The sequence below is a fragment of the Alligator mississippiensis genome, chromosome 2, assembly GCF_030867095.1.
Source record: "Alligator mississippiensis isolate rAllMis1 chromosome 2, rAllMis1, whole genome shotgun sequence".
In the NCBI taxonomy this organism is placed as follows: Eukaryota; Metazoa; Chordata; order Crocodylia; family Alligatoridae; genus Alligator; species Alligator mississippiensis.
In genome coordinates this window covers 298,245,047-298,262,857 of record NC_081825.1, presented here as the reverse complement: position 1 = coordinate 298,262,857, position 17,811 = coordinate 298,245,047, and the positions used below count along the sequence as shown (strand labels likewise).

The following is a 17,811-nucleotide window of genomic DNA, read 5'->3' as shown; positions in this document are numbered from 1 at the left end:
GATGCTGCGGCTAGTAAAGCGACCAGAACACTGGCTTGCATCCATAGATGCTTCTCAAGCAAATCCCGGGACGTCATTCTCCCCCTGTACTCGGCCTTGGTGAGGCCGCAGCTGGAGTACTGTGTCCAGTTTTGGGCTCCACAATTCAAAAAGGATGTGGAGAAGCTTGAGAGAGTCCAGAGAAGAGCCACGCGCATGATCAGAGGTCAGGGAAGCAGACCCTACGATGACAGGCTGTGAGAGCCCTGGGGCTCTTTAGCCTGGAAAAGCGCAGGCTCAGGGGTGATCTGATGGCCACCTACAAGTTTATCAGGGGTGACCACCAGTATCTGGGGGAACGTTTGTTCACCAGAGCGCCCCAAGGGATGACGAGGACGAATGGTCACAGACTACTACAAGACCGTTTCAGGCTGGACATAAGGAAGAAATTCTTTACTGTCCGAGCCCCCAAGGTCTGGAACAGCCTGCCACCGGAGGTGGTTCAAGCGCCTTCATTGAACACCTTCAAGAGCAAACTGGATGCTCATCTTGCTGGGATCCTATGACCCCAGCTGACTTCCTGCCCTTTGGGCGGGGGGCTGGACTCGATGATCTTCCGAGGTCCCTTCCAGCCCTAATGTCTATGAAATCTATGAGATTCCTTTTGGTCCAGTCCTCCAATTTGTCTAAGTCTCTCTGAATCCTAGCCCCACCCTCCAGCATTCTATTAACTCATTTGAAAAATTGCTGAGGGTTCACTCCATCCCATCTTCCAGGTCACTGATGAAACTTTTGAACATAATAGTAGATATGTCGGAGGGTAGGGTTAGGTTTCAGAGACCAAAATAAATTGGAGGATTGGACAAAAAGAAATCTCATGAAGTTCAGTAAGGACAAATGCAAAGTCCTGTGCTTAGGACAGAAGAATCCCATGCACTGGTACAGGCTGGGGACCAACTGGTTAAGCAGCAGTTTTGCAGAAAAGGACCTTGGCGTTACAGTGGACAATAAGTTGAATGTGAGCCAACAGGATGCCCATGTTGCCAAGAAGGCTAACGGCATCCTGGGCTGCTTTGGTAGGAGCGTTGCCAGCAGATCGAGGGAAGTGATTATTCCACTCTATTTGGCACTGGCGAGGCCACATCTGGAGTCCTGGGTCCAGTTCTGTTTATTTTTTGCCAGGGATGATCTAGTTGGGGCTGGGGCTGGTCCTGCTTTGAGTGGGGGGTTGGACCTGGTGACCTCCTGAGGTCCCTTCCAAGTTGGATGGGCACCTGGCTGGGGTCGTCTGAACCCAGCACTCTTTTCTGCCTATGCAGGGGGTTGGACTTGATGATCTATTGAGGTCCCTTCCGACCCTAACATCTATGAATCTATGAATAAACCATCATTTTCTATGATTATTATCCTCTAGGTGCTTACACGTAGGGACCTACTGAAATTGTGATTTTGTGGATTTTGCAGAAATTATTAAATCCAGCATCGCCTGCAAAAGCAGTCAATTTCTGCAAAATCTCCCCGCCCCTCCCCTCCCCTCCCAACCCCAACGTACTGAAAATAAAATACTCCCCTTTGGGTAGCCAGCAGTCCTCGCAGTGCTATGGCCTGGCTGCACAACTGGCCTGGGGGAAGCAGGAGCTGCGCTCACCCAGGGTAGCCCAAGATAGCTGCTGCTACCCCCCCACCTCCACCTCTCACCATTGATTGGCTGAGAGGGCTATCTGTTATGTTGCCCCACCCCTTCCCACACACCACAGTGAGGGGCAAGACTGCATGATGGACAGCCCTCACAGCCAATCAGCAGCAAGGGGTGGGTCCACCGGGGCCCCTCGGCCAGAGGCATGCGGGGGTCCGCCAGGATCAGCCAGTGAAATCGGCCGGCCACCTCCTCGAGTTAGGCAGACCCCTACTTATGCATTATTATTAGCAATTTGTCCCAGTAATCTTATGAGTATCAACAGCTGTGACTGATGTCATCTTCTAGCTCCTCCTTTTTCTGTTTTAAAGGCAGGTACCGCGTTTGCCTTCTCCAGTCCAGGACTTTCACCTCCTCCGCGAATTCTTGGAGATAATCTCCAGTGGTTCAAAGATTACTTGCCCTTTAAGTACTCTCGAGTAATTTTTTTTTGATCAGGGCCCGCTGGCTTGACTACATCTGATGTGTCTAAGTATTCTTTAGCCCATTCTTTCTCTAGTCCGGCCTGGTCTAACCCCTCCTTTCAATTAATTTGTTCAAGCATCTGGTCACAAGTAACTTTTTAATGAAGATAAGCAAAAGAAAAAAAATGGCACTGTACACTTCAGCCTTTTTATCCCTTGTTAAGTAAGGGATCTATACTTTCCTTCATCTTATTTATGCAATGTTTCATTTCCTTTAATGTCCCTTAGTCATTTTAACTTGTATTTTATCTGAGCTTTTCTCATTTGTCCCTAGCTGCTTATGTTGTTCTGTTATACTCATCATTAGCAATATGTCTTTGTTTCCATTTTTTGTAAAATTCCTCCATAGCGTTTAGGTCCTGACAGAGCTGCTGATTTCAGTTTTATTGATCTTTTGCTATCGTTGCTATCTGTCCACCGCTCTGGGACAGCTTACTGTCACACCTTTAATATTGCCTCTTAGAAAAACTGCCCACACTCCTGAACTCTCCCCCCTTCTCCTGCCCTGAATTCCCTCTCCTGGGACTTCACCTGCCTGTAAACCCGAGTTTTGCTAGTCTGCTTTTTTTTTTTTTTACTCCACTGTCTTTATCTTGCTGCTTTTGCTCTTTCCTTCCCTTAGAATCATGAGCTGTATTATTTTTGTGATCATTTTCACCCAACTTGTTCTCCATATTCGGCTCCTCAGCCTGTTCCTCCTGTTACCAGAGTCGAGTCTAAGCAGTGCATTCCAGCTAGTTTCTTTCTGCCGCTGAAAAAAAATTACCCTTGACGCATGCCAACAACTTTATGGACTGTATCCTGCCTTATTGCTTTTCCAACAGTTAGCTAGGAACTTAAAGTTCAGCATTACCACCAGGTCTTGACCTTCAAATGCTTCTGGTAATTGCTTGAGAAAATAACTACTACTTACTTTTCTGGATCAGGAATCTATAGTAGACCTTTACAGTAGCATCACCCTGGTTCTTTTACTCTTTTGGTTTACCTGGTAGCAGTATTGCCAACCCCACCATGTCAAAAAGCATGCAACAAACTAAAAAATCAAGAGATTTGGAATGTAAATCGGGAGATGCTATTTTTGAAGTGTGTGTGTGTGCCATTCCCAGGCCAAAGGCAGCAGGGTGCAGAGCCCACAGTGGGCAGCCCACCTCTGCCCCATGCACAGATCTGGGGGGCATGTGCCCCCCATGCCTTCCCTGGCCCCAGGGCTCCATTTACCCCAGCCCGTGCCCCACTCCCTCTCACTGTGGGGGTCCTGTTCTACACCCCCCGGCCCTTCCCCTCCACAGACTTTCCAGCTTGGTACTCTCTACATGCACCAGAAGAAAAAATCCCAAGATTTGATCTCTCTATCAGGAGATCATGCATCGGAGTAAATTTGACTTGGAAATCAGGAGTCTCGTGATTTTTTCATGAGAGTTGGCATTACTGTGGTAGCATTCAACAGGTCTGCTTCTTGCTGTCTTCTGAACTTTACTACAAGCATATACATTTTTTAATATGTATTATATCACCTCCCTTTTTTCTTTTCTTGTCCTTCTGGAGCAAGCTATGCCCTGAAACACCTATATTCAAGTCCTGGGATTAGTCTCTCTGATGCTGAGTAAGCTGGGAAGTGGAATCTCTGCCTAAGCCTGGGTAACGCATGCAGGGGAGGACCTGCATAATTAACTCATGTCTATTTCTGTTCACTTCATGGAAATATCATCTTTCTTTTAGTTATTCCCCCGGAAGTGTACCTGGCTGTATGTTATCAATAATACCTTAATGTCATTATCAGGTATGTATAGTTAATAGAAAAGCAGTAAAACTTGCTAAATAATACGAGAATATACAAAGCAGTCATTCGTGACAATGTGTTTTTTCCGAATGCACAATTTAGATGATCAACATTAGAACAAAATAATTCTGCCCTCCGTTTCCTTTTTTGTTTTCTCTTTTCATATAAAGTTGTATTTGACTCTGCCTTTTGGAAGTGCTCTGAATAGAATAACAAACCAAAAGTGTAGCACTTAATTAAATATGGCTATAGTCTCCTACCATTTTTTGCTTGAAAAGCTTAGAAGCCTGATCATTTAACCACAGAATGCAAACTCTATTCTGAGCGGTGTCAGGGGCCCATTTTCAGTGGCAAAATATCTTGAACATCTGTTCTAGGTCTCCAAGATACCAAGGCCAAGTTAGTGTACTTCTCCGAACAAAATTAAGCAAACACTGAACTCAATGGAGGAAGGAATGGTGTCTTAGAACTTGGGTGTGGTGTCAAATGACTCCCATAGTGCACTACAGTTTGGTATCGTGTTCACTGGTTGTGGACCTTCTTGTGATTCTGAGTATACATCTGGATGAGTCCAGAGAGTTTCATTTAAGACAGAAAAGAGTGATAAAGGTGAATTCTATGCGTGGGTGTAATATTAATAACCCATCAGATGCATCCTTTTTAAATGTGGGGTTTTCTCTGCGATCCTATTTAAGTGGACTTCTATATGCAAATGGTCAGTCTTAATTGTGAGTGCAGACTCGCTGCCACACCAGGCCTATAAACATACAGTTTCTTGTATAATCCAAGTCACGTTGGTATTATGGATCTGGACATCATCCATTATGAGCTTCCAGAAGGCTGGTGGCATATCAATTAATGCTAATGCTACCAGGCACCAGTGAAGATTTATGTAGGGCATAAACACTGTCTCAGTTTTTGCATTATGTATGGGTGATTAGTTACCTGCTCATACATCAATAGACAGCATTTTAATTGTACTTAATATTTATAATATTAAAGCCTGGTGACCTGTTATGATTAAATTGGTGCTTGGTCATACTGTTGGAGAGCCATCTAAATTAAATGGGTGAAACTAATTTTCATATTGTCTTAAATGTTCTTATCAAATATGATATTGTTGGAGTGATGTTGTAGCCACGTTGGTCTAGGAATTGTGCAAGAGGCAGGGATTGTGGTGGTTGATATGTTTTATTGGATTGACTGCCAGGATGCGAAAGACTTGACAAGCTTTTGAATGCAGCACCACACACAGTCTATTCCAACCATGCAGTTGTTCTAATAAAAGATATCACTCGCAACAATCCTTGTCTCTCTTATTAAATATGAACATTAAAAGTTGAATGTCATATTACCACCATAGGCATTATCATTTAAATCATGTTTTACTTCTCTTTACATTTTGGATTGGCTTCTTCAACGTTATTGTGGACCCCATTTTAGAAGGTAATTATCATTGCATGTTTTTGCTAGAAATTACCTTTATCTAGCATATGGGAATGATACCAATCACGCTTCTTTGTTTTACAGGAAAAACGTTTCAGCTTTACTCCCATAACTTAATAGCTTTGTTCGAACAAGCCAAAAAAACAGGATTAGCTGCTCATATTCAAACACATAGGTTTCCAGACAAAATATTACCAAGGTACGATTCTTCATCTTCTAGAGAAGTTAAATAAAGAACATAATTTCTAAAAGACTATGTCATTTATGTTGTTACCATATAGCAATATGAATCGGTCATAAATAGGACTTTCTGAATCTCATGTACGTTTATAAATGTTATTTCAGGAAGTTTGCCTTAACAACAAAGATTCCCGATACAAAAGGATGCCACAAATGTTGTATAGGTGAGTGAACCTGTTTCTGTAGAGCTTTTATTACTAGAAGAAAAGTATTTTGTACTCAGATTTATTTTTGCTGAGTAGTTCAGGAGCCTGATAATGAATTTTAGAGTCTTTTTTTTTTTCCCCCATGGGGGGAATCCCAATCCCAGTGAAGTCAATGGGAGCTTTACCATTGTTTTTGCTCTCTTCACCAGTTTAATTTTGTCTGGAGTCACTGGTGCCCAGTCAATACCCGTTGTAGGATGTTCTGAGGTCTAGATTTAAAATATTCGGTTTCTTCCAATCACGTTCTAAGTGAAAATTGTGTTCATTAATAATCACCGCCACTGAGTGAAAGTTTTCATTAATCCTCAGTAAGGAGGCAAAAGGATGAATGAGCCATGAAAGAACATATGGGATATTGTTATGGCCTATTGCATCTGGATTCCTACTCGGTGATTAATCTCACTTTGAGCTTCTGTAACCTTGTGATAAAATGATGAAGAACTCTTTGCACAGGATGTTACAAGGCCAACCAGACTTGAGTTATATAAAAAGTAATATGTATTGCAAGTTTAGAAATAAGATAGCAAATTAATATACAGCATGGTGGTTCTTAAGCACCAGTTATTAACTGTAAATGTATGCAGCAGTGTATTCAAATGATTAAAAATCAAAAGGGATTTGGGCTACAAAATCTCACTGAAAGTCAGTGGAGCCCAAGATCGTTCTATAGTTTTACAATTCTGAACATTTATTGCCTGCTTGAGAAATTCAAGCAATGGTTCTGTTCCTCCTCAAACAGACATCACCGATGCTGGCTTGATCTCGGCTCATGTGCAGCATCCACTGTCCCCTTAAGGAACTAACATGTTAAAAATCGCTGACGTTCAGTTTAGGGGGTAGCTTTTGAGCCAAATGGACAAGCTAGGGAAGACATTTGTATGTTGGGAGTGGGACTACAATGCTGTTACAAACCAGTGTTTGCAGGTAGCCTGGTGGCAGGGTAAGACAGCTAGTTATTGAAAGTTTGAATCCTGTCCCTGGCAGTTTCAGAGTTGCTCTTGCCTGTACCCTTCAGTGCCTCTTTCTGGAAATTTTACCTTTAAGAGCAAAGTTTGCAGGTTAAGAGCCATAATTGGGAGTGCTCTAAAATTTACACTTAGACTCAGGCTTTATTAGCATTGTCAAGGAAAATTAACATCAGCTGGAGAGAAGATGAGACTCTAATCAGCAGCAGTATTAAGGTACTGCAACTATGCCACTTGCTCTTTGTCCTGTCCTGAAAAATGGAACTAAGTGTGATCAAAGAAAAGCCTGAAGCTGGTTCTTATGTCAGCATGGTAACAGGGTTTGCTGAACGTCCGAAAATGCACTCCGATTAGGGAGCCCTAATCTAAAGGTTGGCTGAAGATCATGTTGACTTAAATAGTGGCAGGATTGTTCATTGACCAGCTCTTATTGTGTATGCTGCCTAATACAAAGGCCTATAGGGGCTATTGTTACAAAAAAAACAATACTAATAATGTTGGAAGCATAAAGAAATTTTGGAAGGGATGGAAATTATCTGGTTTAGATGCTGGCTTATATTGTTGCCTTCTTTCTGTTTCAGGCCCCTCATTCTCTTCCATCTCTTGAAATAATATTTTTTATTATTCATATGCAGTTAACTTTTGTTCATATTCTGTGAGTTAGTCTACAGATTAGGTTGTGTTAATATGTAAGAAAATACAGAGAATTCAGTGAGAATTTGTCCCCAGTTCATTTGGAAATTAGCATAGTACTAATCAGAACAAATACTTTAATATATCACCAAAGTAATAAACCCAAGGTCGAAATGGTTAATATTTTAAAAGTTCCCTTATTTATAAAAAAAAAAACCCAAACCAAACAAACCCCCAAAACCAAAAACTACAGTCTTCAGTTTTACTTGAAATATAATAGATTTCATAGACATTAGGGCTGGAAGGGACCTCGAAAGATCGAGTCCAGCCCTCCTGCCCCAGGGCAGGAAGTCGGCTGGGGTCACAGGATCCCAGCAAGATAAGCATTCAAACATTTCTTAAAAGAGTCCAGAGTAGGTGCTTGCATCACCTCTGGGGGAGTCTGTTCCAGGCCTTGGCGGCACAGACAGTAAAGAAGTTTTTCCTTACGTCCAGCCTAAAACCGTCTTGGAGGAGTTTGTGACCATTGGACCTGGGGTGCCCTGGCGAACAGGCGTTCCCCCAGATCCTGATGCACACCCCCTTATATACTTATAGGCAGCCACCAGGTTATCCCTGAGCCTGTGCTTCTCCAGGCTGAAGAGTCCTATGGCTCGCAGCCTTTCTTCATTAGGCCTCTTCTCTTGCCCTCTGATCATGCACATGGCTCTGCTCTGGACTCGCTCAAGCTTCTCCACATCCTTTTGAATTAATGAATTAAATAGTTCCAGATGCAGCAGGTCAAATGTATGCATGTAATCTTTTTTTTCTTAAATAGTAAGAAATCCATATACAGGACACAAGTACCTGTGTGGGGCATTGCAGTCTGGAATTGTTTTACTTCAGTGGTATGAGCCAATGCAGAAGTTCATGTTAATAAAGGTGAGTTTTATTTATTTAGGCCTTTCAGTTTTGGCTGTCTGTTCTTACCGCACAGTGTTACTCGTTGCATTATTTTTGTAAATACAAGGAATGTTCTGGTAGCTATTTTAGATGTGATGATGGAAGAGTGGGTCCCTTTGGGTGCTGGCAGACATTCATTTAATGGTGCAGTGGGATCTGATCCCCAATCCCAACATTTGCTCCTCCTGCCATACCACAGGTGCATGGCAGGAGGCACGATTGTTTGGGTCAGGGATCAGATCCCAATTGCACAGCTGCCAGAGCAGAGATCCTGGGGCATGGGTTGGCAAATGGCAACCGGGGAAGTCAGTCAGCTCTCCTCGCCTGGCAGCTGCAAACCCATGGGCTTTCATGCTGGGGACCCCAGGATTGGGGAATCTCTCCCTGATCTTGGGGGTCCCAGGGTGTGCAGTTTTAAAAGATCCCTATGCACTGGAAGGTCTAAAACCTTCATGCTGGCACCTTGGCGGCCTAGCTGCACATGCAGGTTTGAGGCCTCCTGATGTGCGGGTTTGCCACTTCCTGGCACCTAAATTAGCTTAGCATGTGGCGCTGTTACTATTTATGGTGTGATTAGCATGTCAATTATGCCATAGATGTAATGTGTTCCAGGGGGCTTTTAGTCCTGTTTGTGAGTGCTGAGTACTTGAAAATCTGGCTTGGCAAGTTTATATTAGCCAAAATGTATAAAGTAACCAGTGAAGTGTTGGATCAAGCTCAGTACAGGCAGTAGCAGATTCTGAGGAGGAAGAGTACGAACCCTGAGTAATATTACATTCTCTGGGGCATGTGTTATCACTTGTGTATTATAAATAACTCTTAGGAGTGGTCTGAATTGTAGAGGAGCTTGAAAGGAGAATAGCTCTTTGGTACCTTTTGTACTCTGTGCTTGTGAGGTTTTGGGGTCCCTACATGCCTAGATAGAAGGAATGTCTAAACTTGTTGTAATTTTTTTCAGCACTTTGATTTTCCTTTGCCAAGCCCTTTGAATGTGTTTGAAATGCTAGTGATACCAGAGCAGGAATACCCTATGGTCTGTGTAGCTATCAGCAAGGGTACAGAGCCAAATCAAGTAGTTCAATTTGAGACAATCAACTTGAACTCTGCTTCTTCGTGGTTTACAGAAATCGGTGCAGGTAAGGTTTTTCTGTCTAACACACAAATATTTTGCCTTCATCAAGCCAGCATTTTTTTCCAGCAGCTGTATTCTTTTATCTAACACTCAGGACCATACATGTATATATTGCAACAGGCCTCATGAGAGCATGTGAACCTGCATCTTTTTCACTCTGCCCTGGTCATCTGAGCAGTACTGGGTGCATCTACACGTTCATTAATGTGCCTTTGCTCCTAAGCATTAAATTTAGTACATTTTAATATGAGGTACTAGATAAAGGCACAGTAGCTGTACTCATGTGCAGTAGCAAAGGCAGACTAATTCTACTGCGCATCAGTACAGGTTTGCTATGACGCGCTAATGCGCAGTAGAACTGTCCACTGCGCGTTAAGACGTCTCACGTAGACACCCCCACTGTCATGTAGCTGGTTATCAGCTGACTGTCCCAGAAACCTGCCTCTGTTTCCACTGACTTCATTTCCTCTCCTTAACCAGCTGTCCTTCAAACCATTTAAGGTGGTTTTCCCAGCTCTGATTTAATTTTCCTCTTCTAAGAAATTTCATTTTATAAATGCCATGTATTAAATGGTAGATTTTAAAGACGGGTCATGAGCTACTCGTCTAGATCCTTCTGCGTGTGGCTACAGAGAGCGTTCTCCTTATCAGGGTTATGTCAGTGCGCTGCTTCCCCTCTGGACAACTTCAGTTAAGTGCATGCTTCTTGTCTCTTCTCACACCTCCAATGTACAGTTATCACCTTGCAGGGATATTAACACACAAGAAAACTCTCCCCTCTCTTCAAAGCTATTAGATCACTTGCAGACATTTTTCACCACTAGTCTTATTCTTTCCACAAAGATTTCTTCTTTGCTAGCTGTTCTCTTACGCAAGCTTGCATATTAATTATTTAAACCTTTTAGTTTTGCTTTGGACACCCTACACCCTCTTGAGCAGTGATTATCAACCAGGGTGCCGGACCACCCCGAGGTACCTTGAGATTGTATGTATGCCACATGGTGTCAGCACTGTTAGGATTCACAAAATAAACTCAGAGGCTTCAAATAGGGATCCAGAGTGTCAAAACCATTCTGCCATGCTGTGATCTTCCTGAGTTCTCTGCAACAGATTTGCTCTGTATTTCTGTTGTCAAAAATGAATGGAAGCTAAGAGCTGGCATTTTGCAGTGGGCCCCTTGAGTTGAATGTGATTGAGAACTGCTGCTCTGGAGCATCATCGCTAGACAGGGATTCTAGCAAAGGAAAGAGTTGTGTTAAGAGGGGAGTATTACATGTTGATTCTCTCTGTTCTTTGTTGTTCTTCCTTGTGAATGAAGCTGTTGGATGAGCTCTTACTTGGCTGTTGCAACAATATATATAGTAGGGCTGTGCGAAGCTCACCAGCTGCTTCGTTTGAAGCAATCGAAATGAAGCAAAGCGCTTCGAAACACCCTTAAAACGAAACAAGGCCAGTCAAAACATTTTGACTTTTGAAGCAGCAGCCAGGTGGTGGGAGGCGGGGGAGAGCCAGGGCTGCACTCCAAGTGGCTCCGCAGCACCATGTGGCTCAGCCCGGCAGGGAGCGCAGCCCTGGCTCTCCCCGCCTCCCACCGCCGGGCTGTGCTCCATGGGGCTGGCAGAGCTGATCAGAGCATAGCCAGCTCTGCCTGCTTCCCGCTGCTGGGCTGTGCTCCGATCGGCTCCGCCAGCCTCATGGAGCTCAACCTGGTGGCAGAAGGCGGGCAGAGCCAGCGCTGCGCTCCACCTCCCGCCACCGGGCTGGGAGCTGCTGGGAGCTGAGCCTGGGGTGGGAGAGGTGCTTCCCTCCGCTGGGAACTGAGGCTGGTGGGGAGAAGGCATCTTCACCAGCCAGGCTGAGTTTCCTAGCGATGGGAACAGAGCCCGGCTGGGGGAAGCACCTCTCCCAGCTGGGCTGTTTCCTCTGGGACCTGAGCCCGGTGGCAGGAGGCGCTTCCCCCCAGCCAGGCTCTGTCCCTCAGTGCTGAGTCCCAGGTGGCAGGAGCAGTCTCCTGTCATCCGGCAGGCAGATTGGGGGCCTGCCCGCACCCCCAGGAGGGCTGCAGGGGCTCTGCTGGACTCCTCCCGGGGGTGCGGGTCCTCAATCTGCCTGCTGGATCATAGGACGCTGCTCTAGGTCCCTGGCTCCTGCTTGTCAGTAGCTTGAGGTGCAGCTTCCTAGAAAACCCTGCACCCATCTCCTTGAAACTTGGCAGGCTTCATGCCCTCAGAAGGGGCTACCATCCCTGCAAGTTTCATGGAATCGGGCAAGAAATGACAAAGTTAGGCTGTTTCGTGCTTCCCTGTTGTAGCCTATGGGCGAAGCATCGAAATAACAAAACCGTTCTGATGGAACGAAATGGAACAGTGCTTTCGAACCTAAACGAAACTCGAAACGAAACACTGTTCTGTTGAAATGGAACCCTGCTGTTTCGCGCAGCCCTAATACATAGTGCTGTAATAAAGCTATTGTTACAATATCTGGGATCACATAGCAATTAGAAAATGTAAAATGCAATATAGTAGAGAACAGAAATCCTTTACATTTAAAGGGTGACTGGAAGGTTACAAAGGTAAAGAGCAAGTGCTAGGGCTCAGGGAGCTGAATTCAGTTTTTTTTAAAAGGATATAAACTGTTTTGTTTCCCTTTAACCAGGCAATCAACAGTTGGATGCCATTCATGTCACACAGCTGGAAAGAGACACAGTTCTAGTCTGCTTGGACAGTAAGTAATCTATACCCAGTGGACAGCTTAGTGAGCTGTGTGAGAAGCCTGCTTAGGTAGAAAGTATAGTTACTTGCCTGTCTACCATAAGCTTATTTTAACTTTTCAGTACTGTTTTATACAACACCATTGCAATACCTGTGCTTTTAGATAAAGTTGAGACAGTGGCCGTTCCATCCCAGCCCCCAGTCTTTTCAGTTACTGCCTTAGAAAAAACATGCTTTCCTTTTTTCCCTTTCTCTTTGTAGTACTTTAAAAATTTTAATTAATGTAGAATTACAGATGAGAATTGAGATACATGCACACATTTCACATATATACAGTAAGAAATAAAATCAGCAGTGCAACACACGGTAATACAAAAGCTCATATGTACTGGATGGTACATGAAAAGTTAATATTGCAGTAGGAAGCTAGTGACAACTTTTGTATATTTAAATTCTCAACATGCACATTGCGTTGGATTAGGGTTTCTTGCCTTGAGCAACCCTGTTGTGTGCAGTTATCTAAGATAATTATTAACAAAGCTTCAGGCATAGGGCTGTACCTAATATTTAATAGAAAAATGTTTTTGGCTTGTTTTGTACAAACTACAAAAGGCCAGACAAGGATATTATAATATAATGTCATATTATATTTAAAGGTGTCTATGATCTGTTGCAGCAATGGGTTTTGACATTTGATTTTGTACTTTTTTTTGAGAATTCGTGAAAATTGTGAATTTACAAGGGAAGCTGAAGTCAAGCAAGAAGCTGGCCTCTGAGCTAAGTTTTGATTTCTGCATTGAATCTGTGGGTAAGTGAACACTGCAGTTGTTCAAGAACTTAGACTTGACTGGAGAGGATTTTATCAAACAGCGTGGGTCTGTGGGCCGGACATTGCAAATTCATCCTACTAGGTATAGCAATTATTGTTATAGTAAATTAGCTCCTTGACTGCACTGACATCCATAGGACAAAGAGCTAGATGCCGACAGGTCACGTACATGTTTTCAAGGCTGCACCTAAGTGTTGGATGTTCATTTGCAGCGTAATTTTAATGTTTGATGAGATGCATCATCATTTTATTGAAAACCTTTATGGTGCTCTCAGGCATTCCTGTTCATTTCCAGAGCAGTAAGAGGCTTCTTTATGCAAGGAATTTTATTTTGCTAGCAATTATGTTGGGTCAGTGTTAATAAACTGAAATTTTACTTTAAGGAAGCCCTGCAGATAGCAATTTAGATCACCTGCACTTTTTGTACTGAGGATAATGGTATTCATCATTAGCTCTTATATAAAGTGTAGTAGTTTTGTTGTTGAAATTTATTTTGTAATTTCTGTAGCTTTATAGAGCAGTGTGCAGCAGAGTATTCCTGCTAAGCTAAATTGTCTCAAGAAGTGGCTGCTTCATATACATTAAAGAATTTCAATTCTCCAGCAATTAAATTCCTTTCTGAAACTAGAGTCAGCAGTGATGCAGCTTTTATTATAAATTCCAGATTCAAGACTCAGTGATTTTTAGACAGCAGTTCCTTGCAGCCTGGACTGCTGGGTTCCTCAGGCATCTTTCCTTGAGCAGCAGGTTTTTGGAGTAGATCTAAAAAGAAAAATGCCATCTGTTCATCTCTCCAAATAATGCAAGATCTCGTATGATAGAATCCTTGTTTAATGAAGTGCAGAGCCACTCGGGGTGAAGAAACATTGGAGTCATCCTGCAGTGTTGTTACTGTCCCATTGAATAACTTATTGGAACTTGCACTAACTGTCTAGTTCATTTTGAAGATAGCTCTTCAGAAAATGACTTTACAGTTTATTACACTCTGAATGGCTCTGGGAAGCCCAGGGTTTATAACTTAGGGATGAACTTTTCCTGGCCTTATTATAAGCAGAAATTGGAGAGTAACAAGCATAGATGAGTTTAAGTGTAGCGGGAAATGGAATTTGTTAATAATGTACTTGGAAGGCCAAACCGTTCTTCATAAGTTACAAACAAAATTGTCAGCACTTAATTGAGTACCATAGGCTTGAACTCTCAGGATGCGTTAGATACTGAGCCACAAGCACCATCTAGCACTGGGAAATGGTTTGGGGAGAGCACAGAGCCAAGGAAAAAGGAAGGGTGTAAAATATGTACTATCCTCCAGTGGCAGCCTTAAATGCAGCATGCCTTTTCCTTTGTATGGAAGAGGCTGGTAACTAAATCATTTCAGTTCAGTTGCTTCATGTCTTCGCTGTCTAACTTTGAGTAGCTCAAGTCCTCCTGTTGCATAGTTTCATAGTAGGTAGGGTCGGAAGGGACCTGAGCAGATCATTAAGTCCGACCCCCTGCCCTGGCAGGAAAAAGTACTGGGGTCAAACAACCCCTGTTTTGAAGTAAATGTGACAAAACCCATGTCCATTCCACCCAGCCAGCCATAATGTTGTGTTTGGTGGCTTTTTAGCCGCCATTTCTCCCTCCCAAAAACCAAAACCTCAAACAAACCTAGGAACTGGAGAGGTGAAATGGAGAAGGTTTTTCTTAAAGCCTCATCCTATCTTTTCAAACAAGAAAAATGTCTGTCTGAGCAACACAGTTGCTTTCTGGAAAATGTTGTGTGTTAACTAAGTTCGGTAGCTCCAGGCCAGTTCTCTTCTCTGCAGGGGGGACTTTGGAACTTGCCTGCTCCAACCAAGTTCTCTCTCTCTCAGGAATTTAACCTTCCTATTTGTAGAACAAAATGCATGCCATCCTCTGGTCAATCTCCTCAATTAACCCTCGTGTTAATAGCCCACTCTGAAGAGATGCAAACCTCTAGAGCCTGAAATTCGTTCCTTTGCACAGTAGCATACCCATGGGACCCACCACTACTATTTGATTAGGCTCTCCTTTAACCTTTTGGTCTAATTTTGTGCATCCCCTCCATAGTGTGCCTCCAGGACAGCGTGTTGGCCTTTTGGAAGCATGGCATGCAAGGCAAAAGTTTTAAATCAGATGAGGTAAGTATGTACTGGCTCCTGCCATGGTGAGTTTAATTGTACTTTTGCTCATTTTCATCCTGCTCACCTACTGATCATCATGAAGGGGCCTTTGGTTGCTTCTCCCATAAAGTTTGTTCTTAGACATTTTTGCTGTGAGCTCAAATGCAGACTTTTCTCAGGCTCTGCTAGAAGCTGTTCTTCTTTTTTTTCCCCCTGGCCATGCTGCTGCAGGAGCAGCGAGCTGGCACAAGTAAGGCAACTGGGCAGATGTTATCAGAGACTGAAAGGGCTGGGCCTCTATACATCCTGCTGGGTTCTTGGTAAAACCTACCCAGAAGATGCTTCTAAATGTCATCAAGTGTTCAAGAAAGCCTGTACTCTTGCCTGAGACATACTGAGAATGTGCCATATCAGGAAATATAATTCTAATGAAAACGAATCAGACTAAAAAAATACTAAGTTGACAGAGTCCCTTTAACATGATGCAGCTCCAGCTGAAAGTCGGTTTGTCTTCTGAGAGCTGAGTAAAGCGCTTTAAAGTTCCATCAACTAATCCTCTGGTCTCTTAATTATGAATATCGGAAGTAATTTAACTTAATCCTGTTTTGTGAGGTGTCACCACCAACGTTTGCTTAGTGTCTGTATATCTGTACAGATCTAAATTTTGCACTAAATTGTATTTGCAAGAGTGACTTAAAGATGCTGCCTAGTGATTTTTTTTTTCTCTTCTAAATAAGATTAATGAATTTTATTTTATCACTTAAAGAGATTTTGTCACTAATCCTTTTCTCTTGCAGGTTACCCAAGAGATATCAGATGAAACCCGAGTTTTCCGCTTGCTGGGATCAGACAGGTAGTTTATTTTAAATGGATAGCTTGCATTCATTTTAAATGTGCGTACTGAAAATTAATTGAAATTCAGCGCCAATCCGAGGCAATTCTCTCAGCCTCTTCACTTGTTCAGAGGAGACAACAAGACTGTGTATTGCTGCATGCAGCCACTATGTGCTGAATTGTGACGCGATTGATACCAAAATGAGACCTTTTGCTTCAAATAGACGATGGACTTTCTTGATGCAGCTTTTGTTAATACAAACACAGTTTGTGTAGACTAGATCAACTCTGTGTGCTGTACCTCTGCAGAGGAAGAATGAACCGCAGGTGACAGGCTAACCAGGTTGTATACTGTAGTCCTGGAGGGTCCTGGACCTGACAGCTGTGGATGGGGTTGTCAGGGGAGAGTTAGTCATGAACGGTCCAACCTAGATAACTGGCTTGTAGATGCTCTCTGCGGTTCTGCAACTTGAGGTCTGAACTAAGACAGCAACAAGCCTAAGCAACTTAGGTATTCATACCCAACAGGCATGCTCAGTCCCGGAGCCATCTGGTCTTAAGCAGAAACACCTACTGGAAACTGGTACCATCTAGTTAATCCACACACTCCAAGCAGATGTCTGTATGCAGGTTTCACGCATCAGCAGAGGCTGCTCCAACCTCTGTCTCAGCATGCAGTGTGTACACCTGAGGCTCTTGGCTTCTCAGAGAAGTGGTGCAGCTAGTGGATTTAAGCATGGGGGCCAGGAGATCAGTGTTCTGGCCCCAGCTCCTCTTCTAGCTCATTTGGTTCTGGCTAATGTGTCATGCCCAAATGCTCCAAAGGGACCTTCTAATTTGGAGTTTTCCTTTTAGACCCAGAGGCTTTGTGTTTTTGGCAGAGGGTGCAGGGTCAGAACCCATTCCAGGTGGATTTAAGGCCAGTCCCCTGTGAAGGTCAGACTTCACATCAACATCAAGGACACTTGAAAATTTAGGCTTTAGCTTTTCTGTCATTCCTCTTATATAGATGAGGAAATGGTTCTCTCCTCCCTTCCTTGCTCCTAGGGCATTAGTGAATTAGCTGGGTGTGCAAAAATCTTTTGCTTATGTTGAGTCCCAGTGCTAAGCACTGTTTAACTCAAATGCAAGGCAGCAAGTAAGCCTCCAGATACTTTGGAATCGATACCTTCATCGTGCTGTGCTCTGGAGTTGACGTGGAAAACTGGGAGGGTCCCAAGCACACACAGAAATGGAGGGCATGCTGCTCAGCACTGCTGTGAGTTCCCACTCTCTCACCGTGGAAGGATACTTCTGAATAATCAGCCAGAACAAATCATGCAGGAAAGCAAATTGCCCTCCTACCAGATCTTGGCTTCCCACACAACTGAGCCAATTCCATGGCTCCACGCAGGGTATCCAGCCCTGGGCTGGTGGGGGAGGGCAGTTCATAAACTGCCACTATCATCTATTCCAGGGCCAGTGTAATGCGGTCCCTTCACTCCTCATTATGGGGATTCTTTAAGGAGAAACCGTACAGGCTGGAGGCCGCACCTTTGAGAGCGGTATAAAGGAAAGGCCCCAGCAGCAAGGGAAGCAGAAAGGCTCTGGCTGGGGAGAGGTCAGGGCCTCTGGCTGGAGGAAGAAGAGAAAAGACGCAGGAGTACTGATGGGGGTAAGTCTGGGGAAAATAGAGGGAGGCCTGACTGGCCACAACATGGGGCAATTTGGTGCTGAGTCTGTTCAGAAAGAGAAGCTTCAAAAGGAGGGGAGACTAGGGAAGATGAACCCAGAGGATGTACCAAGGGGAAGAGACTACAGGAGAAAATGTGACACATTAGCAGGACCAGCA

At 43.7% G+C, this 17,811-nt stretch overlaps 1 protein-coding gene across 3 annotated transcripts in view; it reads left to right on the top strand.

The window, feature by feature from the left end:
• MAP4K5 (mitogen-activated protein kinase kinase kinase kinase 5) overlaps positions 1-17,811 on the top strand; it is a 110,138-nt gene that overhangs the window by 86,625 nt on the left and 5,702 nt on the right. For all 3 annotated transcript variants that reach the window (XM_059723385.1, XM_059723384.1, XM_059723383.1), the window contains 9 exons: positions 3,859-3,919; positions 5,450-5,564; positions 5,711-5,769; positions 8,227-8,330; positions 9,310-9,487; positions 12,139-12,207; positions 12,910-13,002; positions 15,094-15,164; positions 15,944-15,999. In XM_059723385.1, the coding sequence (XP_059579368.1) occupies positions 3,859-3,919; positions 5,450-5,564; positions 5,711-5,769; positions 8,227-8,330; positions 9,310-9,487; positions 12,139-12,207; positions 12,910-13,002; positions 15,094-15,164; positions 15,944-15,999 (806 nt within the window). The remainder of the gene's footprint in view (positions 1-3,858; positions 3,920-5,449; positions 5,565-5,710; positions 5,770-8,226; positions 8,331-9,309; positions 9,488-12,138; positions 12,208-12,909; positions 13,003-15,093; positions 15,165-15,943; positions 16,000-17,811) is intronic.